The sequence below is a fragment of the Malania oleifera genome, chromosome 13 (assembly GCF_029873635.1).
Source record: "Malania oleifera isolate guangnan ecotype guangnan chromosome 13, ASM2987363v1, whole genome shotgun sequence".
Taxonomy (NCBI): domain Eukaryota; kingdom Viridiplantae; phylum Streptophyta; class Magnoliopsida; order Santalales; family Ximeniaceae; genus Malania; species Malania oleifera.
The window spans coordinates 58,629,456-58,655,401 of record NC_080429.1 but is presented as its reverse complement, the minus strand read 5'-3'; the positions used below and the strand labels follow the sequence as shown (position 1 = coordinate 58,655,401).

The 25,946-nt window shown below is 35.5% G+C and overlaps 1 protein-coding gene across 1 annotated transcript in view; it reads right to left on the bottom strand.

Moving 5' to 3' along the window:
• Nucleotides 1-25,946, bottom strand: part of LOC131146631 (uncharacterized) — a 149,837-nt gene that overhangs the window by 25,650 nt on the left and 98,241 nt on the right. Inside the window, exons 12-14 of the mRNA XM_058096341.1 lie at nucleotides 14,757-14,893; nucleotides 5,621-5,691; nucleotides 5,461-5,514 (exon numbers count right to left, since the gene is read on the bottom strand). Coding sequence (XP_057952324.1) covers nucleotides 5,461-5,514; nucleotides 5,621-5,691; nucleotides 14,757-14,893 — 262 coding nt within the window. The remainder of the gene's footprint in view (nucleotides 1-5,460; nucleotides 5,515-5,620; nucleotides 5,692-14,756; nucleotides 14,894-25,946) is intronic.

The window sequence follows — 25,946 nt, the reverse complement described above, 5'->3', positions numbered from 1 at the left end:
GCACACGATTGATAGTATTCATTTATAGGGAATACAATAATTTTGTAAAGACCACATAATAAATGCAAGCTACAAGACTAGAACCCAAGACCTCCTTGTAACTAGCTCTAACACCATGTTAGATGCTACTTTACCTAAAAGCTTGAGTTGTTCGGTTGTGGGCCAACAGTGTATATCAAGCTTTAATGCACATGCAGCCTGATAGCATGTGGAGACAAACACACAATTGATAAGAACCATTTATACGGAATACAATATATTTTAAAGACTACATAATAAACATAGGCAACGAGACTAGAACTGAGGACCTCTTAGTTACTAGCTTTAATACCATGTTAGATTTCCACCTTACCCAAAAGCTTAAGTTGATAGGTTGTGGGCCAACAATTTATATCAAGCTTTAACAAATCCTAACAACCTAGCCTCATTAAAATATCAAGGACATACTTCCTCTCTGACAACACAATTCTTATACGAGATCCTCCATACTTCTATATGCAAGGAATACTTCAATGGTCCCAAGTCTTTCGTTTGAAATTTTTAGTCTGTAGGAAAAGTTTTAGATCCTGGATTCCTTGATCATCACCACTAGCAATCACAATATCAACCGCATACACAATAAGAAAAATCCTACTCAATAGAGTACAACAATTAAATACAAAATGATCTATTGCACACTGTTGGAGGCCAAACTTGAATACTACAACACTAAACATGCTTTAGGAGACTAAGCCAAACTTAAATACTACAACACTAAAATGCTCTAGGAGACCATCTTAAATCATATAATGATTTCTTAAGCTAACACACTGAGCTTGACTCCCCTTGAGCTACAACCCAAGGTAGTTGCTCTATATAGACATCCTCTTGAAGATCACCATGTAGGAAAACATTCTTCATATCTAACTGATATAGAGGCCAATGACAAGTTGGCTATGGAGATGAACAAACGTATTAAGGCAAGTTTAGCAACCAAAGAGAATTTGTCAAAATAATCCAAGTTGTACACTTGCGTATATCCCCTTGGCTACAAAGCATGCCTTCAAACGAGCCACAAAACCATCAGGATTGAGTTTCACATTGTACACCCAACGACAACATATGGCAAACTTATCAAAAGGAAGAGGTACCAAATCCCAAGTATCATTATCATGTAGTGCATGCATCTCTTCAACCATTGCAGTCTACCTAGAATGGGATAGGACTTCAGAAATAGAATTTGGATGAGCAACAAAAGAAAAAGTACTAACAAAACAATAATATGAAGGTAACAAGAAATCATAACAAACAAAATTAGAGAATAGATGTTGTGTACAAGTGCATTTACCTTTCAAAACAGCTATAAGAGGATCAACATCATGGGAAATAGGATCATCTAATGAGTTAGGTAGAGGCGTAGAATTAGAAGTTGGAGGAAGCTTGAGTCACCACGTGTATACTTGCAAATTGCATTGATCCAAGTGATGGGAAGAACTCAAATTGGATAAAGATGCATGGGGATTGGGCACAAACAATAGGTTAGGATCTAGCAGGCAAGACAAATGAAGGCACTCATCAAGGTCAATAAAACCCAAGGAATTAGAGTGGAATGGTGTAGAATCAAAAAAGCCAACATCAATAAAGTCAAAGAATCAACGTAAAGTAGGGCTATAACATTGATATTCCTTTTGAGTATAGGAGCCCAAAAAAATACATTTGGTAGTACGAGGATCCAACTTATTTGTTCTTGGAGTTAACTGATGGATAAAGGACGCACAAATATATATACGAGGAGAAAGTGACAACAAAGGAGCCTTAGGGATGATAATTGGATATGGGTTTTACCACCAAGGGCAAAGGATGACATTTTATTGATGAGAGAGCAAGCAAAGAGGACAATGTCACTCCAAAAAAATTTTAGGGGCATTCATTTGAAACAATAGGGCACAATAGACTTCGAGAATATATTTGTTTTCCAACTCTACAACTCCGTTTTGTTGTGGAATGTGGGCACAAGATGACTAATGGATAATACCAGAATTAGTCATACATGTAGTGAATTGTGTACGGATTTACCTCTTAGCATTATCACTACGAAATATCTTCACTAGCATATCAAGCTGAATCTTTATTTGAGAACAGGAGGCACAAAATATATTAAACAACTTAGAACGATCTTTCACTAAACACAACCAAGTCATCCTACAATACTGATTGAAAAATGTAATAAAGTACCTAAACCCCAATTTTTACGTAACATGATTAGGACCCCAAACATTGGAATGGACTAGCTTGAAAGAACTAACCTCCCATTTGTTGATTTCGAGAGCAAAGGGAACACGATGATGTTTTACCAATTGAAATGACTCACACTCAAGATTAGACACAAGCTCGAGGTAGGAACTAGCTGTGTCAACTTGTCCAAGGACGGATGACCAAGGCAGCAATGGATTTAAAATGGTGAGGCATCAACTGTGCAGGCAAGGGGAGGAGAGAGTGACTCAAAGTAGAAAATTTTACAAGCCTCACATCCGACGCCAATTGCCTTCCTTGTCCTCAAATACTAAATAATCATATAATCAGAAAAGAAGGTTATAGAACAATTTAGTGACTCTGTAAGCTTGCTAACTGACATGAGATTGAAGGGGATTTAGGAATATACAAAATAGAAGAAAGAAAGATGGAGGCGGTAGGATTTATTGTTCCTATTCCCTTAACTATAATAGTTGACCCATTAGCAAGGGTAACTTGAGGTAGATTTTAGGATATTGGAGGGTAGTTGGTTATACCTGTCATATGGTCAAGGGTGGGAGAGTCAATAAACCAACGACTAGAAGGAGAGATACCAAATGACATAGGCATTGAAGGATTACCCTTCAAGCAAAAGATGCAATGTGATGAGATGCTTGTGGGATGCCTGATACTGTAAGAACCTTGAATACTCTTCCTCTAAGATGGTTATAGTCCACTGTTCGCCTAAACAAGTGCTTGACAAGGGAAACACATTTTGGTGATTTTGAGTCACCATTCCAACACACATACAACCTCAATGCAGCAGCAAATCAGAAATATACAGCAGCAAAAATGCTCTTGGGATTCATGGACTCCATCCCAACACTCACAAATGAAACATCAACAAACAAGGTGAACTTCTGAACCAAATCAAACAACCAAAGATAAGGTATCAGCAAGGTACCACTCAATCAACCACGAACAACAAGTAACCAACAACTAGGCATAGCACTGCCACAGCACCTAAAAAATTAACCTACAGAAGGCACCAACCAATCGCCTTAATAATACTAGACAACCCCAAATATGATTAATCACCAAATCAACCACGAACTGGTCATCAACAAGTGGACATAGCACTCCCACAGCCCCAAAAAATTATCCTGCGCACACTGCCACTACCATAAAACACCAATCAATCGCCTTACAAGTACCGAACAGAAACCAACGAATTGCCACGATTGAAAAATTGAAAAGATTGGATATTTGACCAAAAAACAAGACCAACAACTTGATATTATGGTCTATGGAAGGATTTACAGCATTTAAGAAGAAATTGGACGTAAAATTTGGACAAAAAAACTCTCCTGCCCTGGTGCGTCCAGACGGACCTGCTGGCAAGTGGTCGGTGCATGGGGGCACATGAGTGGTCCTATGACGACGAAATTTCCCCCACCAACGGATCAGAGGGTTCTGTGAATGCATTTGGTGTTGGTTTTGCAAAATATGAACGGGTTATAGAGATCCTGAATAAGGCAGTGTTGTCCAGGAAGTTTTCAGCAACTCCAGGTTCTGTTTCTAACCTCTAAAGGTATGACTGATCCTCCTATAGCAGAAGATTTGAATTGGATGACCAGGTTTATGGTTTGGTTCGACGGAGGGGTTTAGGTTGGATCTTGCTCTGGTACTGTGTTGAATGATTGGGTAAAATGGAGGACAATCTCTCAATGATAGGTCTTTCCCTCTATTTATAATATGTCAAGTACATAGGAATGACCATGATACCCTTACCAAATCACACTTACATAGCTCTAGCACATACTAACAATGCTAAATGACTAGAATAACCATTAATAGGGACAATTGCAGAAAGACGAATGAATATAATGAAAGAGTTCAACAAATTAAACCCTCCTAGCTTTACGGGAAGCCTAGGTGATTTGGTGTCCATAGAAATCTCTTTAGTGGAAAATGGCTATGGCAGTTCCTAAGGACCTGGAAATTTATCTCTCACTTCTCTGAATTCTTTTCGCCCATGAGAGAATGGATGTGGCAATACGGTAGAGTTCCTTTTTGGGAGGATGATTGGGTTGCAAATGCTCCACTGATTTGAGTTTTTCGTCTTGTCTAATATTCATTATTATTTGTTGAATCTCTAGGCTAGTTTTCATTGCGTTCCAGGGAACATAGAAAGAGTTGGTTATTGATGCTTCTGAGAATTTTTGTGCAAATCTTTCTTTACTCATTTGACTCATGTTCCTAGTGCTCTTCCCATTCTATTACTTTCTACTACTTGGAAAACCAAGGTTCCCCCTAAAATGAAGCTTTCTATGCGGACAGTAATCCTTAAATCAACGCTAGTGATTTTTCCATTTCTATGATTAAACTTGCTCCCATTTATTTTTACACGGTTCTTATTCTTAAGATGTCTAGAACAGCTTATTAGGTGTCTCTGGAAAGAAGTGGGTTTGCACACCTTTGTTGTTCTGTATATTTATTATTAGGGGAAGATGAGGAAGGCAGTTTGGAACTTTTTTTTTTGAAAAAAAAAAAAAAAAGAAATTTGGTTGCAGCAATTAGTGGTATTTCGTTGGAAAGCAACTACAATTTTCAAGTGATATAAAACTCCGGCTAGTATGGTTTGGAAGATGGTGATTTTCCTTCTTTCGTTTTGGTGCTCTGCCGGAAACCTTTTTAAAGGAGTTCTCTTGTGAGTTGTCATGTTCTTTTCCCATTTCTTGCTCATTATCTTTGCGGGCTCTGAAGACATATTGTCCTCCTATGCCTGCTCCTTCCATGGGTATCTTGCTCATTTCTTCTTTAGATATACTCTTTGTTATCAAAGAATATAATTTGTCCATTGCAAAACAATTTCATGCATAAAAATAATTAATAGTTTAGTCCCATAAATTATATTTCAAGAAAAAGCAAACAAAGCAGGAAAAAAAAAAACTTTAAACGAAAAGTAATATAACTAGGTAGGAGAGTTCTAATGACGGGAAAAATCAATGATCAAATAAAACTTCTCCATTCCCCCCTCCTTTACTTAAGAGGATGTCATGCCCTCTTTCTTCTCTTCCTTCTCTTCTTAATATAACTCTTCCTTCATAAACTTCTAAACCAAATGAATTCAACCTATCAACCAGGGATAGAATGCAACATGCTCCTTTCCACGGTAGATGAACTTATTAATGTAAGATGGAAAAGATTAATCTAACACAACTAAACTTCATACGACAAACATTTTACCTTGTTGTTTATTCTGTTCCAACATGTTTAAGAACGACAAACTGTTAATTGATCCTGCAATGTAATATGCACAGCTTAGCTTGCTGCATAATGTACATGACAAAGTCACAATGTATAATAAGAGCAAGTATATAACATGAAGTGAAACAGAGAAACATGCCATGATGTACTAAAGGTTTGACTCCGGAATCTTTCAAAATTACAATTGCAGGAGCTGATTCCACCTTGAACCTGTTTTCAACAATCAGAGATCTGTCAAATGGATATACCATTTCAATAGAAAATGACAAAATACTAGGGCTTTAATAGTTGTGAATTAGTCTAGTAATTGAAGTATTAAAATATCTTGACATCATTATTCTTGTCTTTTTCCCGTGGGAAAAAAAAGAAAGAGGAGTGAAAAACAGAGAGAACAGTTTGGGAAAGATTTTCTCATTAATTGAATAATAATTCCGACTTACATTGATTCCTACTCATAGAAATTACAAGAGTTCTAAACTAAGAAGTGAATCACTAATTAATTTATCTAATAAAGACACATTCCTAATTTATAATCATTAACTAATTACTGCCTAATTCACAGCCATACAATCTTGCCTAATTACTGCTGAATATCTTCCTAATTACTGCCAAATATCTTCCTAATTTTCCAACACTCCCCCTCAAGCTGGCTTGAAGATATCTTCCATAGTCAGCTTGCCCATCAAAACATCAAATTGCTTCTTGTGCAGCCCCTTGGCAAATACATCAGCAAATTGTTCAGTAGTTGGGATATATGGCATACAAATCAGCCCACTGTCAAGTTTTTTCCTTTTTAAAGTGTTTATCCACTTCTACATGCTTTTTTCTGTCATGAAGAACCGGATTGTGGGCAATTGAAATTGCTGCCTTGTTATCACACTATAACTTCATGGGCAGCGAATCTGAAGCCTTCAACTCTTCTAACAATCTTTTAATCCACATAACCTCACAAATACCATGAACCACTGCTCTAAATTCAGCTTTTGCACTGCTTCTAGCAACCACATTTTGTTTTTCACTTTGCCAAATAACAAGGTTTCCTCTAACAAAGGTGCAGCATCCGGATGTAGATCTTCTGTCTGTTATACTTCCAGACCAGTCGGCATCGGTGTAGGCTTCAATTTGTATATGTCCACATTTTTTAAAAGGTAGACCGTTTCCAGGAGTCCCTTTCAAATATCTCAAAATTCTGTCAACTGCTTCAAAATGCTCCGGTCCAGTTGAATGCATGAATTGACTAACCATACTTACAGAAAATGCTATATCCAGTCGTGTATGAGACAGATAAATCAACCCTCCAACAAGTCGTTGATATCGTTCCCTGTTCACTACGCTTTCGGTCTTAGCAGGTTGTAATTTTTTGTTGGGTTCCATTGGTGTTTCAGCTGTTTTACAGCCAAGCATACCCATTTCTCCAAGCAAGTCCAGTACATACTTGCGTTGATTGACAAATATACCCCCCTTAGATCTAGCAAACTCCATTCCGAGGAAATACTTCAATGCACCCAAGTCTTTGATCTCAAATTCATCAGCAAGCCTTTCTTTTAGTCTTTGCAGTTCACCAGGCCCTCAGTGACTGTTTGAGGCCGTATAATGACTTTCTTAATCTGCAGACTTTATTTACACCAAGTCTTTCTTCGAACCCCAGTGGAAGACTCATAAAAACTTCCTCTTCTAAGTCTCCGTTAAGGAACGCATTTTTTTACATCCAATTGGTGTAAAGGCCAATTAGAATTCACGGCAATAGATAATAATATTCAAATTGAGTTTATTTTGGCTACGGGGGCGAACGACTCTTGACAGTCGATTCCATGGGTTTGTGTAAAACCTTTTGCAACAAGCCTCGCCTTATACCTCTCTATACTGCCATCAGCTATTTCAGTGAAAAAACCCATTTGCACCCTACGATTTTATTGTCTGTCGCAAGTCAACTATCTCCCATGTGCCATTTTTCCTAAGAGCATTCATCTCCTCAAGAACTGCCAATTTCCAATTCAGATCATCTAATGCTTCCTGGATATTTCTTGGCACAACAATAACTCGAGAAATGTTTGAAATAAATGCTCTATGATAATTGGAAAGTCTTTGGTAGGAAATATATTTGGCAATAGGATATTTAGTGCATGTGCGGGTTCCTTTTCTTATGGCAATTGTAATGTCAAGATCTGAGGTTTTATGTTTTGCAGATACTATAGGATCTGAATCCGAAATAGGAGCAGAAGATAAAATAGGAATAAAATTAGATAAAACAGGAATGGGAGAAGAGTTACCTGAAATATTCCAGGAGCCATTGTTCAGGGATTCCTATTGATTCTGTACTGGGATGATAGATAGGTCTTTATTTCTTTGAGGGATCCTCTTTCTAGTATAAACCAGAAGCTCATAATTTGGATTAAATGTATCCTTTTGTAGTATTTCCTTCTCTGTTGGTAAAAAACCAATTCTGTCAATACCATCAACTTGAATTTCGGTGTCTTGAGAAGGAAAGTCAACAATTGTATTGGGTAAAGGTGCAGATTTTTTCGAAAAATTATCTTCTTCACCTATTTTCTCCCTCTGAAGAAAATTTTTGGTAAAGAATGGAGTATTTTCCAAAAAAGAGACATCCATAGTAATATGGAATTTTTTGGTTTGAGGGTTAAAGCATTTATACCCTTTGTGGTTAGGAGCATACCTTAAAAAGACACATTTTTTCAGCTTTTGGATCTAATTTGGACCGAGATTTATGTGGTATGTGAACAAAAACTGTGCAACCAAAAATTTTTAATGGTAATTCTGAATGAATGCAAGATTCTGGAAATTCATTTTTTAAGCAATATAATGGAGTGATATAATGAAGAACACGTGTAGGCATCTAGTTGATCAAATAGGATGCAGTCAAAATAGCATCCCCCCATAAATATTTTGGAATATTCATATAAAACATCATAGCACGAGCTACTTCAAGCAAATGTTTATTTTTAATTTCGGCTATTCCATTTTGTTGAGGGGTATCTTCAGACAATCGTTGAACTTCTGCGCAAGCTTGAAGCATTGGTAGCATTCACCACTATTTTCCCTAGGTTTACTTGGACTGCTTTACCATTATTATTGCTGGCTGGTAGGTAAGCACATGTACGGGCTGCTGCTCGACCACTTATAGCGCTGCCACCCTACTAGTTGATGCACAGCTGCTGCAATCAGCCCCAAGCTTCTTAGGCATGTTGCAAGAAAGTTGTGAGTCAACTTCAGTGCAAGCTGATAGGCCTCACTCACCTTATAAGCAAGCTTACTTGATCTTGCCTGCTCATTTTGAGACCAGTCACATAGCAACTAATCCTTGAACTTCTGTTTCAGCAAGATTGCACCTCAATGAAAGTCTAAGGAGCTCTTTAGTGTACTCTTTGACCGACTTCTCAAGCTGCCTCAAGTTTTGAATCCTTTGGTACAATGTTAGCTCATGATCCCCAGGTATGAATTGAGCATTCAGCTCCTCTTTCACCTAGTCACATCGATAAATTTTTCGTCCCCCCCCCCCCACCCCCAGGGATCTCATGATCATTTTTTTATAATATTTCCATCAAGTAGAAGCAGGTCCTCCCACAAGTTTCACTTTCCCATCTCCGAGGCACCTATTTGTTCAAAATAACTATCAATGCTATCAACCCATTCCAAGAATTCTTTGGCTTTCATGTCACCATCAAATTCTGAAATGTGTATTTGAACACTGTGCTCCTAGAAATTTTGGAGAGCATGTTGAAATGGAACAGCATCAAGGATCTGTAGCCATGAGAGAATGTAGGAAAGGAGAAGGGAAGAAGAAGAACAAAGAGGGAAGAGAGGCGAGAGGTGATACAAGGGGAAATCACATGTTCACTTTCGAATTAAAATTCAACAACCAACTTCTACATGGCTTTCACACGCTATTTATAACAGAGCACCTTGACATGAAATTACACATATATCCTTGAAACAACAGGAAATTATAAACAAACCCTTAAAATAATCAAATATTACAAACAAGCCCCCAAATACACACAACACCATACTAACTAAACTAAAAATAAACACAATTAACTATTACCTAAACCCCACAATCTCTTGGCCCAAATCTTTTGAATTATTCTCCAACAAGGATCTTCCCAAGGCCTTGCTTCCTGTACTACATATCTCCCCCAATTAGAAAAAATTTGGTGCCTCGAATTTTGAAATGTTGGAGGGTTAGAAGTAAGAAGCAAACTTGCACTCTTTGAAAGCCGGCACCTGAGTGATACAAGAAACCACATTCCATTGGCAGCACCATAGGCTTGAGTTGAGAATTGGCATCAATGAACACATTAGGAATGAAAAAATCAATAATAGGAATGTTTGAAAGACTTCAGGTGTCTTTAAACGCACGAGTTTCCTTGCTTGTAGTGTCTTAAAGTTGAGTAACTCTAGAAGATTCCTTGTCTAAAGCGGGCTTCAAAATGATCTTCTTACCATTATAGTGGAAAAGACATATGTGTTCTCATATCCTTGAGTCACCCCCAAATCATCCAACCAAGGATAACCAAGGAGTACATGGCCAATACTCATGTATATTATATCACACCGAACATTATCAAAATAATCACCCACATGGATGGGAACCAAACATCTTTCACAAACATTTAAAATAGAGATATCAACTCAAGATATCTCATAAGACCTTGGCTGGGGTTCCGGATGAAATTTCGTACAAGTGACTCATTTTTAGAAACCACATTCATACAAAGTCTTCCATAAATGATGAATTTGCAGACATTTTCTCCACACCTAAGAAAATATGGAACGGCATGGCCAGAGTACGACAAGAACCATTCATTTTTCCACTATCATCATGTTGCTCAATTTATTTATATACACTGCAACCATATATCGCCAATAGCCCTTAACACAAATTTCTAACAAACCTAAATATATTCATGAAAAACTACAAATTTGACTCCCCGTTTTCAAGAATTATCTCCTATTCACATCTGACCATGAAACAAATTCACAAAATGCAGCAATAGAACCTGATTTTTAGTGCTGGCAACGATAGTTTCTCAGAAATTATCACGGTTGCTTGCAGAATATAATGTCTAAAATCAAATATCTCGCTGCAGGTCAAGATATCATGGAAGAAACCCAAAATATCATGGCTGAGGCAATTTCTCATGACACTAGAAATTATAAAACAGTGGTGACGTTTCTCAGGCGTGTCACCAGCACATGATGCGCATGAGCCTCCGGCAATGAAATTTCAGACAAAGATGGACCAAGGGGTGGAGATTACAATGGTGGTGATGGTGCAATGAGAAAAGCACAAGACATTGGGATTTTTGAAGGGTTGTTGGTTGGGCAATCTTCTGCCAGCATGTCTCGGACACGTGGCTGGATGCCAATGAAATTTTGCAGGTAGGCCATTCGGTGGACTTTGTTTCCGATGGTGACAGTGGTGTCGCAAGATAACACTAGGAAATTAGGGTTTCAAAATCAAGGAGCACAATTGTAATTTTTCAAGGAGTTAACGGATGATCAGTGCCTCTGCTTTCTGGATTATCATTGATTTTTCAATTTAGGACAGGGACTGGAATTCAGAAATCAGAGAAATTGGAGAGAATAATGGGACTATGGGAAAGAGTTAGGAGGAGAGGTGCAGCGAAGAGAAGGGGAATAAGAATAGAAGGAGGAGGCAAATGCTACTGGGCAGGGATGAGGAACAGACAGAGAAATAGAGAATAGAGAAAGACATATATAGGATGGAGAAGAGCAGGCAGAACAGAACAAATGGAGGAAGAAGAAGAAGAAGAAGAAGAAAGGAGAAGGAAAGAGATTTGCAGAACAGCACTGAGAATAGAACAGAGTAGAGAAGAGAGAGACCAGAAATCAGAGGCAGAAACAGAGAGAGAGAGAGAGAGTAAACAAAAGGAAAGAAGAAGAGTGAATGGGGAAGATGGGGGACGTTAAAATGGAAGAATGGAGATCGTGATTGGGCTCTGATACCAAATGATGCGGGACAGCATCAAGGATCTGCAGCCATGAGTAGGAAAAGAGGGAAGAAGGAAGAGAGGAGAGAGGAGATAAAAGGGATAATCACACATCCACTTTCAATTTCAAATTCAACAACCAACTTCTACACGGCTTTCGTACACTATTTATAAGAAAGCCTCTATACATGAAATTACACATATACCCATAAAACAACATGAAATTACACACAGCCCCTTAAAATACACAGATATTAAAAACAAGCCCCAAATATACATAATTCTATACTAATTAAACTGAACACTCAATTAACTATTAACTAAACTCGACAATCCCTTGACCCAATTCTTTTGAAAAATTCTCCAACAAGGATCTTCCCAAGGTCTTGCTTTTGAATTATGAGTTCTTTATTTAATTATTCTGCGTAACACTGCCACAGCCCCCAAGACTAACACAATCCTAATGGTACCCAACAACCGATTAACAAAGTGCCCCAAGTGAATGACCCAAAACAGTTGGATCTCTGAACAAAAGACGTGACCAACTTGATATGATGGAGTATTGAAGTATGAAAGGCATTTTGGAAGAAATCAGAGCTAAAACAAGGCTCAACGAGCTCTCACGCACTGACACATGAGGTCAGAGTGGCTGGAAATCATCAGGATCAACTAAGGAACAGACATATTCGCAATAAGTTAGACATAGCACTAGCGGAAGAGAAGATAAGAGAGGGGCAACTTAGATGGTTTGGGCATTTGAAACATTGGCAAGTAGTGCTCCATTAAAGAGGAGTGAGTTAGTTATTGTAATTGGTATTAGAAGGGGTAGAGGTACACCTAAAATAACTTGAAATGAGATAGTGAGAAACAATCTAATAGCTCTTAAGCTAGCCAAGGAAAATGCCCTTGATCATGTGGATTTGGTGGAAAAAGATTCATATAGCAAACCCCACCTAGTGGGACACTGGGACTTAAGGCTTATTGTTGTTGTTGTTTATGAGGTTTATGGTTTAGAGTGGGGATGACTATGCAGTCAGGATTTTGGCAAGAACTTGCTTTGACACCATTTTAAAGTATTAGGTAAATTGAAAGGCCTCATCACAATGATAGGTCTCTCACTCTAATTCTATCATATACCAAGTACGTAGCAATGACCATATTACCATTACTAACTCACACATTAAGTCACACTTACTAATACAACCATAACACGAGATATCATGATATCATAGTTCTCTAATGGAAACTAATTGATTGCATGTTCTTCATTGTACCATTTTCATTTATTGCAACATAGGCCAACTTAAGCACAAGAGAGAAGGAGTGAGCTAGTTAATGTTAGTGGTAGTAGAAGGTTAGGGGTAGACCTAAGAATAAATTGGAATGAGATAGAAAGGATTTAACGGCCCCACTTATCAATGGATATTGTCCAAGATTGTGTAAGTTGGCAGAAAAAGATTACCCTAATTTCCTTTCCTATGCTTCGTTCGCGTAAATGAAGGTGGAATTGCATTCCTCCTCTTCCAACTAGGTATCACAATTCCAATCTTGCCTCTTTTTTCTAAAATACAATTATAGCTCTCATTAAATAGTAAATTCTATAAATGTAAGTTCCACGCTAATAATCACAATAATATTCTTAATAAAAGAAATAATAATTAATAATATTAATTTATTATAAGAATAATTATTATAATAAAAATAATAAAAACTACCATTGAAAAAGCTAATAATAATATTTATTTATAATAAGAATTATTGTTATACAAATAAGAAAAAATAATAATGGAAAAATTAATAAGAATAATAGTATCTGTTAAAATAATAATTATTATATAAAAATTAAGATAATTAATTAAACAAAAAAATAATGTTAATAGTAAAATAACAACAAACGATAATTATTATTATAAAAAATAAAAAACAATAATGACAATAGTGCTAAGAATAATTGATGTTCATTATTATAAAAGGAATAAAATAATAAAAACAACAAAAAAGTAATAAAATTATTATTATTATTATCAAGGCAGTAAAAAATAACAAAACGACAATAATAATAAAGTAACTACTATAATTATAAATATGACAATTATAATACAAATTTAAATTATAAAAATAAAAATAATAATTGCAATTACTAATAAAATTTATTATAGAAATAAAATAATAAAAAAAACAATACTAGTTGATTATTCTTCTAACTGTTGTTTACTCTTGAAAATTAACTTGAAAATACAAACAAAAATACTATTTATTATTATTAAAAAGTGTAAAAAATATACTGCGATCTATAAAAGGCCAAATGTTTTTTTTTAAATAATGTTGAATTGAAGTCATATATTTAAAAAAATTAAAAATTCTGTATTAGGGGTAATTTTCAACTAAAAAAAAATGCCACCATCGAAGAATATCAATTGTTGGAAAGAAATCAAATCACAATGCTTACAATCATTTCGTGTTACTAACCCAATGTACACATTGTATTTCAAAAGAAAATTCATTCCGCAAACCAAACCCAAGGGGGGTGGTAATTGTTTTTTACAACAAATTATAATATTTTTTTAGCTTTTCTCCTTGTGCAAAGTAGAGTTCCTCCCTATTTTTTTCGTGTATGATTCTTCAATCTTTTATGCATTTCCTATTAAGTTTAGATAAATATAAAAAGGTATTATTACTTTATTACTGAGGAATTGTAAGTGCAATAAATAAAAACTGAAAACTGAAAAAGGGCAAAAAAAAAAAAAGAGAATCTATTAGTTTACCACTTTGCCTAAAAGCTTACACTGTTAGGTTATGGGCCAACAATGTATATCAAGCTTTAACCTTCCCCTACACATGCAGGCTAACTGCATATGGAAAGAAACACATGATAGATAACACCCATGACAGTTGATACAATCATTTTTAAACACCACGCAATAAATGCAGGCAACAAGCCCAGGGCCTCTCCAGGTAAGCAGCTCTGAATACCATGTTAGAGTAACACTTCATATAAAAACTTAAGCTGTTAGGTTGTAGGCCAACAATGTAAACCAAGCTTGAACACAATCAAATAAAAATGAAAAGATAAAAAAATCTGAAAATTAGTAATGCAAAAGAAACACACACACACATGCATGCACACAAAAATCAAGTCAGACAATCAAGTGATTGCTCAACGAATGATCAAATATTCATATAATGAGGCAAAACTCATTCAAACAGGGCTTTTTATAAAAACTGGAAGCCTACTCCTCTTTCTCATTAGCTTACCCTGTTACAGACATTCAACCAAAGAAGAAAGAAAGCACACCCACTTACGCATTCCACCAAAAGAAAGATTCCTCTTCTTGCCATAACACAAATGCAAAGGAGGCATAATTCCAATAATCCCTAGCAGCTTGACGCAAAAATGGAGTAGCACGTTCCCCTGTTCTTGATAAGAAAATGACTTTTACCTACTAACAAAGACAAAAAGTCAGTAATGACTATAAACAGGAAAATGCAAGACAGAATAAAAATTCTAAGAGACTGAATTAAAACTAATGACTGCATCAAAATGATGACTAATGAGTTACAAGGATAAGGTCACTTCACATGTACCCTGGTAATAGGCACAGTTGTAACTACAACAATTAAATTCCTAGGACTTTTATATTTAAGATGTTTGTTTCCTATTAAGGTTCCTTTTGGTACTTCCATACTTTGGACTTGTTTTGCTTAAAAGTAATAGGCCTATGTAGTCAAAGTTGTATTTTTTATACAATATTAAAGATTTGACCCTAGATTTGTTTCCTCTCAGGGATTCTTGCTCACCACGGCAGAGTTCCAGTCAGCACGTCAGTCTCTTCCTCCACGTTTTACTTTTTCATATTTTCTACCTAAGAAGGGGTGGTTTGCATTTCCCTTACATAAGGCATATTTACAAAAGAACATGATGTGTTAACACACTCCCATAATTTTTTCTCTTGACACAGTAGGCTGCATAGCACAACTCAAACATAGCTGAAGCCAACCTACCAACAACTAAGTCTCTTTCCATGCCTTTATAAGTGCTTTCAAGTTTACCTACAATGATGAACTAAAAAGGCCCTGCAAATTATCATACCTGAGCAGCATATCAATAGTTCCTTGTCTCAGTGTTTGACACTTGACAAAATAATACAGAATTCTTCTATCATCAAGATCAATGCAGTACTTACACTACTGACATCCTCAACTTAGCCATCGTAACTAACATGCCTTTTAGGTCACTTGAACAATCTAGAGGCATAGGATTTGTCCATTTAAGCCTACACTCACCCAGACCAATAAAAAAATGAGGTCCATAACATGCCTTGATAGCCTCCCTACCCTCATATCAAACAAATGAGGTCCATAAGATGCCTTCACAGCTGCTTTTTCCTTTTAGATGTGAAATATTGTGATGAAATAAATCGCTTATGAATTATAGGCATTATTAACATATATTCCACAGACTCTATACTTGCATTCATAATTTAGGATTTAATGATACAAATTTATAAAACTAATAAGCAATTCATTCTATTAACCCCTTTATTCAATTTATAACATAATCATAGAAGTGTCATCAATAATGAAAAATTGCGTAATAAAATAAAAAAAGCAACAAGCAATAAGGAGCATGAAAAAAATTGGTTCCAGAACAAGAACTAATCTATAAAAAAAAAAAAACACACAAAAAAGTAAATGTCAAGCTTTCTTAGGGAGTATTGGGGCCACATCTAGAAACTTGTTGGACTGTGTTAGGAAGTGCCTGAGCCATGTTGGGAAATTAAATTAATTAATTTAATTTCTGATGGCTGCCAGACAAGTATCTATCCATGCTAAAAGAGTCTCAGAGCTTCCAAGCATAAGATGACATTATGTTTGGACAAGTTCATCACACATTCACACTTACCTCAACATTCTATGCCAATTATTCTCTTTCTCAAGACATGACTATGCTTGAAGGAGGATATTAGGATGGTAAAAATGACACAAAGAATGATTCTTGGGAACATACCTTTTGAACGTCGTAAGCCCACTGCTAAGTGGACTCGTTTAGTGCACAAGACTGCACTAGGAGTGGCCAAGCTCACCACACCTCCCTTATGACTGTATGATATTTCTTTCTTGTTTTTCCCCCCTTGAGAAGAAACATCATCATACTTGAGTCACAATACCAAGGTTGCTAAATATTAGACACATATGGTGCATCCATGCATTCACATAACAGCATTATAAAACAATAGCAAATGATTCTTAAAATCATAAAATGGACATTCCATAATAGAGATAAGATCGTTGCACTAGTTGAGGATGGACTCAATTACCCATCAATGAAGAGGTTTGAACCTAGGATGGATTCATAGCATCACACTTATCATTTAGCTAAGGCTAAGAAGAAACCTGTATATACACCGCTTTCTCCCCATATACATAGTTGGTGATCCATGATGTTGGAACTGGTTTTAAGACCAGGTTTTTTTAAGTAGCTTGAGAATAGGTCAAATTACGGATAGAAATTGAGAGATTCAAATGCAGTTTGTAGTCAAACAATTAGAATATTAAAGATAAAAGGCATACTTCTTTTAGCCTCATAAAATTTGGTTCTAAAAATCATTCCTAGCGCGAAAAAAGTTCACACTTTCTAGGGTTTATAGTAAACAATTTGCAGCAATATTAAGATGATTCTCCAGTTGAATAATAGAAACCAATACAAAGCTTATATAGGGTTCTTGCGTAACCAGTTAACCCTAAGAAACAATGAATCTCAACCATCAAAATCTGGAACTAAACCAACCTTGACCTGAGATTACTCAGCAAATAAAATACAATCAAAATCACTCTGCCTATTACTGTAAATACCCATAGAATAAGATCCACAGTAAAAGGACCCCCCCTCCCTAAAAAAAAAAAAATATGAACATAAACAAATAACTGTGAACAGTACTGCCATAGCGCTGTGAACAGCTCTCGCACTACAATTTAATGCCTTGATTTTCTGGAGTACGTGCTTAGCACATTATAACAGGACTGCATTTGATACCAAGTCACATTCTTAGTGTAAGGTAGGAAAGATAATACCAAAAAGCACTTACTGTCAAAGGTAAGAATTACAAAATCAATAGTGGCAATGTGAGTTCTAGTAAGCATGTTCCTGTAAGCTTTGAATCATGAACAAAAGCAGTATGTTTGACTAATTTTCCCCCAATAGCGATCTTAACTTCAGTTTCTAGCTGGGTTGTTCAATTTCCCCTGTATTAAGCACTTAAGATCTTTCTTGGCGAAAACATCTTCTAATTTTCACTTTCCAGCAAGCTGTTTAAAATTCACTGCATGAGCTATGCATGATTCCACAAGAAATTTACACTCTACAGATTGATTTTCTCCCTATTAGGATCTCTTGCATAATGTTCTATTGGTTTTGGCATCCCAACTTCTTGTTTTCACAATACAATCTCCCGTCTAAGCTTTTCAGCTTGGTGTTTTGCCTCCAGTTTGTCTTGGTAGCTTTATTGGCAGTTTGCTGCTCAGGTTGTTGTTTTCTCGACCACATCACATATCATGAACCATAAGGCTCATTTAGTTGTGGAAAACAATTGATTTTCTACTTTTAGTTTTCCAAAGAACTAAAAGTACTAGCTTCTTTTTCAATTTTTCAAGATTTGTATTAAAAAGGTAGAAAATAAAGGACTTCTTTAGATGCAGAAAACAATTTCATTTTTGATTTCTGCATCTCAAAATAATTACAAAATCACACCTTGTTTTGCAATTTTTTACAAATTATATAAGAAATCAGAAATCTACAAACCAATGGTGTTTTCAAACTTTCTTATAGAAATTCAGAAAATTGAAAAAACAAAAAAGAAAAAAATAAGGTGGCATTTTTGTAATTATTGGAAAAATTGGAAATGAAAATAAAATTATTTCACAAATCAATAGTGCTAAGCATTTTATTGTTTTCCAGTTTCTTTATACAATTGTTGCAAAACTAAAAATAAACTGGATTTTTTTGTGATTGTTAGGAAAACTAAAAATGGAAAATGAAAGCTGTTTTCAACAACTAAACAGGACCTTAGAAATTTCTCCTACATGATGGCCACTTCAATAGCATCTGCCAAGTCATTTAATTGTGCATCAGATTTCTCTTTTTGAATTTCATATCTAAATCCATTCCTGAATTGAGCTACACTAATCCTCAACAAGGACTTATTGTTCAATTAGAAAAAAATCTAGCACAAGTAGGTAACAAATTGAACCACAGCAGAAGTAAGAAAGCAGATTAAGCTCAGAACTGGAAGATGGGAACAATGTAGTACACAGCTTCTCTGTGTGTACAAACTTCTAGCACTTCAGCACCTATTTATAATAAGCCTCCAAAAGTGATTGCTGAAGGCCCAAAAGCAATCAAAAATTCTTCTTGATGTTTGACCAAGAGCAGGAACAATCTTCACATATTCTTTGGGATAAAATAGGTAACATTCCATTGCTAGCATACATAAATAAGGAATCTTAAAGATATTGAAACTGCCATTATGATATGACTGCAAGATAAACTTGACCATTGGATCCATTTCCATATCTTCCCAACATATTATATCACCAAATGGTTCGCTAAAAATTAATTCAATTAAAACAATTATAGTTCTGTTATTTACCAACAAAAAATCTGATTGCAGATGCATTGAAGCTCAAAACTCAGCTTGGCCAAAAACTTAGCATCCTAGAACTTTGCCCTTTGCCTCTCAATCATTTCAATGTCGGGATGAAGCTCAATACACAACCCAACCAAAAGCTTAGCAGGCAAAAAATTTGCCCCTTAATCATCTCAATAAGGAAACTAACTTGTTTATAGATGTTAAGTTACTCCATTCCCTTCAGAGTGCTATAGTACTCACTAATGGACCTACCTTTTTGGTCATATTTGAAGAACGTCTCATATAGGTCAATAACACAAGTTTTATCACATGAGAAGCTTTCACAGAGATCATGTTATTATGGCCTTGGCTGTGCTATGGAACATCATGTTCACATCAATGCATGGCTCCAAGCTATTCCAAAATCATCCATGCAATATGTCATTCTCTTTCATGCAATCTTCTTAATTCATTAAGTCCATGGATGGAGGAATGCAGAAAATACATGGATTTCCCTTTTGCATTGATATACACGCACACTGCCTGAGACCACAACAGACAGTTGGACTTCCAACCAATTTGATGGTTGTGATTTTAATAGTATCCTTGAAGTAGATATCATCAAAACAATCCCCAATACACTAAAATCAGCATACACCAGTATCAGGAATGAACAACAAAGCCATAATGCAAAATCAGACAGCACACACAAGAACAGAGCAAAAGTTCAGAACTTCAAAGATTCAGAACTTCAAGAGCCTGCTTTGAACACAGAACTGAAGTTACAGTATCCTATGAAGTATTACTTGACCATGCAGAAGTGAGCAGACCACAAGAAACACCACAGACACTTAATAAAGAACCTGGCAGTGCAGCAGCTACAGGCATTATGGCTAGCAGCAACTAGAAGGAAGTACCGAGCAACAGGAAATAGCCATCAAACACCAATCAAAACCACCAGCAACTGATACAAGATTGCAAGAAAAACCACGAACACAGAATCATCATGCCACAACCAGTCAATGAACAGCAGAACAGGCAATATGCCAGAGACAGAGTATAACTGACTTCACATCAACAAATCACCACGAACGCACAGCATCCTACCAAGGATGATGCACAGCCAAACCAAGATGGAAAAGACTCCCAAACAAACCAAAAAATCAAATTTTGAGAACTGATTAGGAGAGCAGAAGAAAAAAAAAGAAAAAAAAAATTTTAAATGTCTAAAAAAAATAACTCGGATAAATAGGATTTAAAGGAGATTAACGCTCTGAAACCATGGTGTCAAATTAGGTACGGAGGAGGGGAGAAGAGAGAAAAGAACGAGAAAGCAAGAGAAAAAATAAAATTAAAAAAAAAAGAAAAAGAAAAAAGGTTGTAGTTTTGCTGGAGCATCACGTACAGCTCAAGGTCTGCATCTTATATATTAATAATAATTAAAAAAATTAAGGACAACAATGCCTCCACTTACACAACCTTACCAAAATAACATATTGTTTCCTAACACAATCCATTTGCATGCTAGGAATGCAAGTTTTTCATTTATTTTTTGAATGCAAATTAACTCCGCCTGTGATGCACTTAATGTCCTAATTTTTTCATACACAGCCGGTCCCAAGCCCGAGTAAAGGAGGAGGGTTGCGTTAGGTAGCTGACAGCCAGCATAAAATTTGTCAGATCACTACGATATGAATCCTCACCGAATATTTGCTGAGGCGTCCCCTAAGAGCAACACATTGCACTTGTACCACCCAGGTGTAGCGAAAAGTGGGCGAGGGTGGGCTACGTCGATGCCCCGAAGCGACGCGTCGTGTCAGCACCTAGGTACGGTGTCAAATATATGAGGGTTCCTGCATCATTCTAGATGTGGATGAGCAAAGACGTTAGTTTAGGAAACTAGGATTAGATTAGCAACTTGGAATATAGGGAAACTTATGGGTAAAAGTATGGAAATTGTAGACACAATTATCAGAAGAAGAATTAATATAATTTGCTTCAAAAAACTAAGTGGGTGGAGAGAGAAAGCTAGAGAAATTGATAAATCAAGATTTAAACTTTGGTACACTGGAAAAGAAAAACATAAGATTGGAGTAAGAATTATTATAGACAAAAACTCAAAAGATAGCATTTTTTATGTAAAGAGAGTGGGGGATAGAATTATAAAAATCAAGATGGTATTATGACAAGAGATAATAAATATCATTAGTGCTTATGCTCCTCAAGTCGACTTAGCAGAAAATCTTAGAGAAAATTTTGGGAAGATACGGATAGTATTATACAAGACATATCAGAGACTGAGAAAATATTTATAAGAGGAGATCTGAATGGACACGCTGGAAGGAATAATAAAAATTATGAGAGGATACATAAAGGATATGGATATGGAAACAAAAATGAGTCTAGGGAGATGATCTTAGACTTCGCTATGTCATATGATTTTAGTATAATGAATACATGCTTTAAGAAGAGAGAAGAACACTTAATAACCATTAAAAGTTGACAAAATAGAAGTCAAATAGATTTTTTTTAACTAGGAGGGTAGATCATTTATCACGCAAAGATTGTAAAGTTATTCCAAGTGAAAGTCTAACCACACAACACAACATAGGGTCTTAGTGTTAGATATTTGTATTAAAAAATGGAAGAAAAATGATAAAATAAACTAGTGTAAGAGAACTTGTTGGTGGAACCTAAAAGGAGAAAATATAATAAAATTTAAAGCTAAAATGATCAAAGATGAGGATTGGACTATAGAGGATGGGATAGATACAAATACTCTTTGGAGTAGATTAGCTAGCTCTATTAAAAAGATAGCAAAAGAGATTTTAGGTGAGTCAAGGGGAAGATTCTCGAATAGCCAAGAAAGTTGGTGGTGGGATAAAGATATACAAAAAGTCATAAAGACAAAAATAATTTGGTATAAAACATGGCAAAAATGTAGAAACACGGATAACTCTGAAAAGTATTAGGAGGCAAGAAATGATGCAAAAAAGACTGTTAGTGAAGCTAAATACAGATCATTTAATAGTTTGTATGATAGATTAGATACAAAATAAGGGGAAAGGTATATATTTAAACTTGCTAAAGCTAGGGAAAGGAAGAGTAAGGATTTAGGAAATGTAAAATGTAAAAAAAGTGAAGATGATATTGTCTTGGTTAATGACGAAGACATTAAAGAAAGATGACAAAATTATTTTAGTAAATTGTTTAACGAAAACTAAATAAAAGGCTTAAACTTAAAATTGTCAAATGAGGAAAAGACTAAAAATATGATATTTATTCGCAAGAAAGCTAAGGTGAAAGAAGGCTTAAACTTTGGAAAAGACCAAATAGAAGGCTTAAACTTTGGAAATGCTTAGGTGATAACGGAATTATATGGTTAACTAATTTATTTAATACAATTATAAAAACTAAGAAAATGCCAGATGAATGGATGAAAAGCACTTTAATACCTATATACAAAAATAAAGGAGAAATTCAAAATTGTAATAACTATCATGGAATTAAACTTATGAGTCATATGACGAAATTATGGGAAAGGATAGTTGAACAAAGATTAAGGTTAGAAACGAAGGTCTCAGAATATCAATTTGGTTTTATGCTTGGGAGATCTACCACGGAAGCTATTTATATCTTTTAAGAAGGTTAATGGAAAAGTGTAGGGAAAAGAAGAGGGGCTCGCATATGATATTTATTGACCTTGAGAAAGCATATGATAGGATACGTAGGGAAGTTCTATGGTGGGTTTTAGAAAAAAAGAGTGTATGTAGTAGGTATACTGATGTCATTAAGGATATGTACAATGGAGTAATGACTAGTGTAAGGACTATAGATAGAGAAACTAGAGAATTTCCAATCACCATAGGTGTACATCAAGGATCTACTTTGAGTCCTTATCTTTTTGCTTTAGTGATAGACCAACTAACTAAGAGTATTCAAAATGAGGTTCCATGGTGTATGTTGTTTGCAGATGATATTGTATTAATTGATGAAATTAGGGACAAAGTAGAGGCTAAGTTAGCATTATAGAGAGAAGTTTTGGAATTTAGAGACTTTAAGATAAGTAGAAATAAGACAGAATATATGAAATGTAATTTTAGTAATGATAGGAGCAATATTGGAGAGAAAGTTAAACTTGATGATGAAGAAATAAATAGCACTTGTAAATTTCGATACCTTGGATCTATTATGCAAGCTGAAGGAGAAATTAAAGATAATGCAATGCATAGAGTTAAAGCAAGTTGGGTAAAATGGAGAAGTGCTTCAAGTGTGCTCTGTGATCGTAGAATTCCCTTCAAATTAAAAGAGAAGTTTTATAGGACAACTATAACACCAACTATGTTATATGGATCAGAATATTGGGCAACGAAGAAACAGAATATCCAAAAAGTAAAAGTTGCCGAGATGAGAATGCTTAGATGGATGAGTGGTATAACATTGAAAGATAAATTATGTAATGAACATATTCGCAGTAAGTTAGGTATAGCTCCCATAGAAGATAAGATAAGAGAGGGACGACTAAGATGGTATGGACACTTGCAACGTACGCCACATAGTGCGCCAGCGAGTAAGAGTGAGTGAGTTATTGTGGGGGACAGTAGAAGGGGTAGGGATAGACCTAAAATAACTTGGGAGGAGATAGTGAGTAAGGATTTAATATCCCTGAATTTGTCAAAAAAATTATCCATGATCGTATAAATTGGCGGAAAATGATTCATATAGCCGACCCCACCAAGTGGGACTTAAGGCTTGGTTTTGTTGTCGTTGTTTTTGAATGCATTTTGAAGACTATTTGGGAGCTAAATTGCCTAAATGAAAATCTATCCACAAGGTATGATAGGAATGCAAGTTTATGAATTGTTTTTTGAACTCACTTTGGAAACTATGTAGGATTGCAGTAAAGTGCACTCTAAGAATGAGTTGGATGTCAAGCTTTCAAAGTTCGTGATATATATTTTTGAAAGATACCTGAAAGAGTTATTTTCAGGACATGAAGTTTGTGAGTTACTTTTGTAGACACGTTATGAACTTTTCTGGAACTTTATTAGAATTCAGTTCAACTTTTCTTCCTCTAAATAATTGTCAAATGAAGGTTATTCATCTATGCTGATTGCTTGGATAGATGTATTGTGGATGAGGAGATGGATAATTGTGGATTCTTCATTGCCACGTACAAAGTTCAGTAATAACACAGTGGCAAAAAATATATATCTTTGAAAGACTTTATGGACTTTCCACTTACCAACTCATTGATCTCATTCATTTGCCCATAAATGCATCTTACTTAGTCTAAAGAATCCATTCCCAACACATCCACAACTAAAACTGCCTTGCTATGAAAACAATAAACTTGCTAAAAATGTTCAGGATAGGAAAGAAGTTCAGACCATGCCATGTTTCTCTATTTCTGCATCAATGTGTCCCAGAAAAAATTGATTCAATTTCCTCATACCACCAGCAACCACAAAAATTCAACCAATTAAAGAATTTTTGAAATCTCTCGCTTAAATCAAACCAGATAAATAAAAACTACAAATTTATTAATTGCTGATAATATTATATCAAAGTTAAAGTCAAGCTTACCATATTAATATCTAAATTGTAAGTAAATTAAACATAGAATATAAGAATGAAAGATGTGAAAAAAAAAACAAACATACATACCTCAGTAAACACCCTATCTTCTATTGAGAAAAACATATTTTGGAAATAATTTAGCAGCTCATAATTTGGGGAGCAGATTTTAAATTTTCAGATCCAATTTAGAAATAGTCTAAGATCTCTAAATTATGAAACTAAGCAGATCAATTTGACAAAAATTTGAATGGATAACTTGGTGCCACCAAGATTTTCAGTGAAACTTAATTCACTTGATTCATCCCCAAGTTGCCGATGCATTCAAGGAACCCAACAGGGACCGAAAAAGATTTAACTTATCCAGAAGTCAAATACCAGATGTCCAAAATATCTCCATATAGGAAAAGCTAAGCAGCATTGGCCCAAAACAAAAAAATAATCCAACCTCAATTACTACCATGGAAAACTAAAACTCCAATAAAATATCTGAATTCCAATGAGGAGAAGCCAGTTGCCCAACAAAATGAAAGCTTTGAATTAGCCTCTAACTGAAGTCTGAATTGAGGGGATGCAACCTCTAAGTTGAAGAGAGAAGGTTGAGGGATCTGTCTTGATTTGTGGCGATGGAGGAAATATCGTGGAGGCACAAATCCAGAGCCCTTTAGCATAGACATTGGGATAAAAAAATAAGTTTGCTCATAGTAGCTGACACTCGGAGGAAGGTGGTTCACATATGAAAGAAACCTAATAAAAATATTGAACCAAAAAAAAATATAAATAAATAAATAAACAAACAGAGAAAAGTATTCTAATTATTTGAACATTAGCTAAATGCAATCCCCTAAAAGTTCCGAATGGAAAATAGCCAATGCATAGCATAAAACACCACTCTCTCCCATAATAGTTAGGAAGTGTGAATTCCTGAAAATTATGGCATGCCTTCCCGTGTATGCAATAATTTAATTGTTGGTCCTAGTAGGCACCCAAAAGGGGTGGTGAAATGCATTCTTTTCCTGTCAAGAGTTTGATGTACACAAAACAGAATCAAAATACTCTCTAGACAGAATAGCTGTGATCTATAGCACAACCAAAATAAAGATATTTCAGAGAATGCACAAACACACACCTTCTCAGCGATCTCAAGTAGAAGGAAAACACACTCAAGTAAAGTTACAAAAGGAGAGAAGAATGACACCTAATTCATTGTGCTTCGATCTCTCAACCTACATCCATTCCCAAGTCTCAACTGACTTGAGCCTTTCACTATGTCTTCGACATTTTTACAATC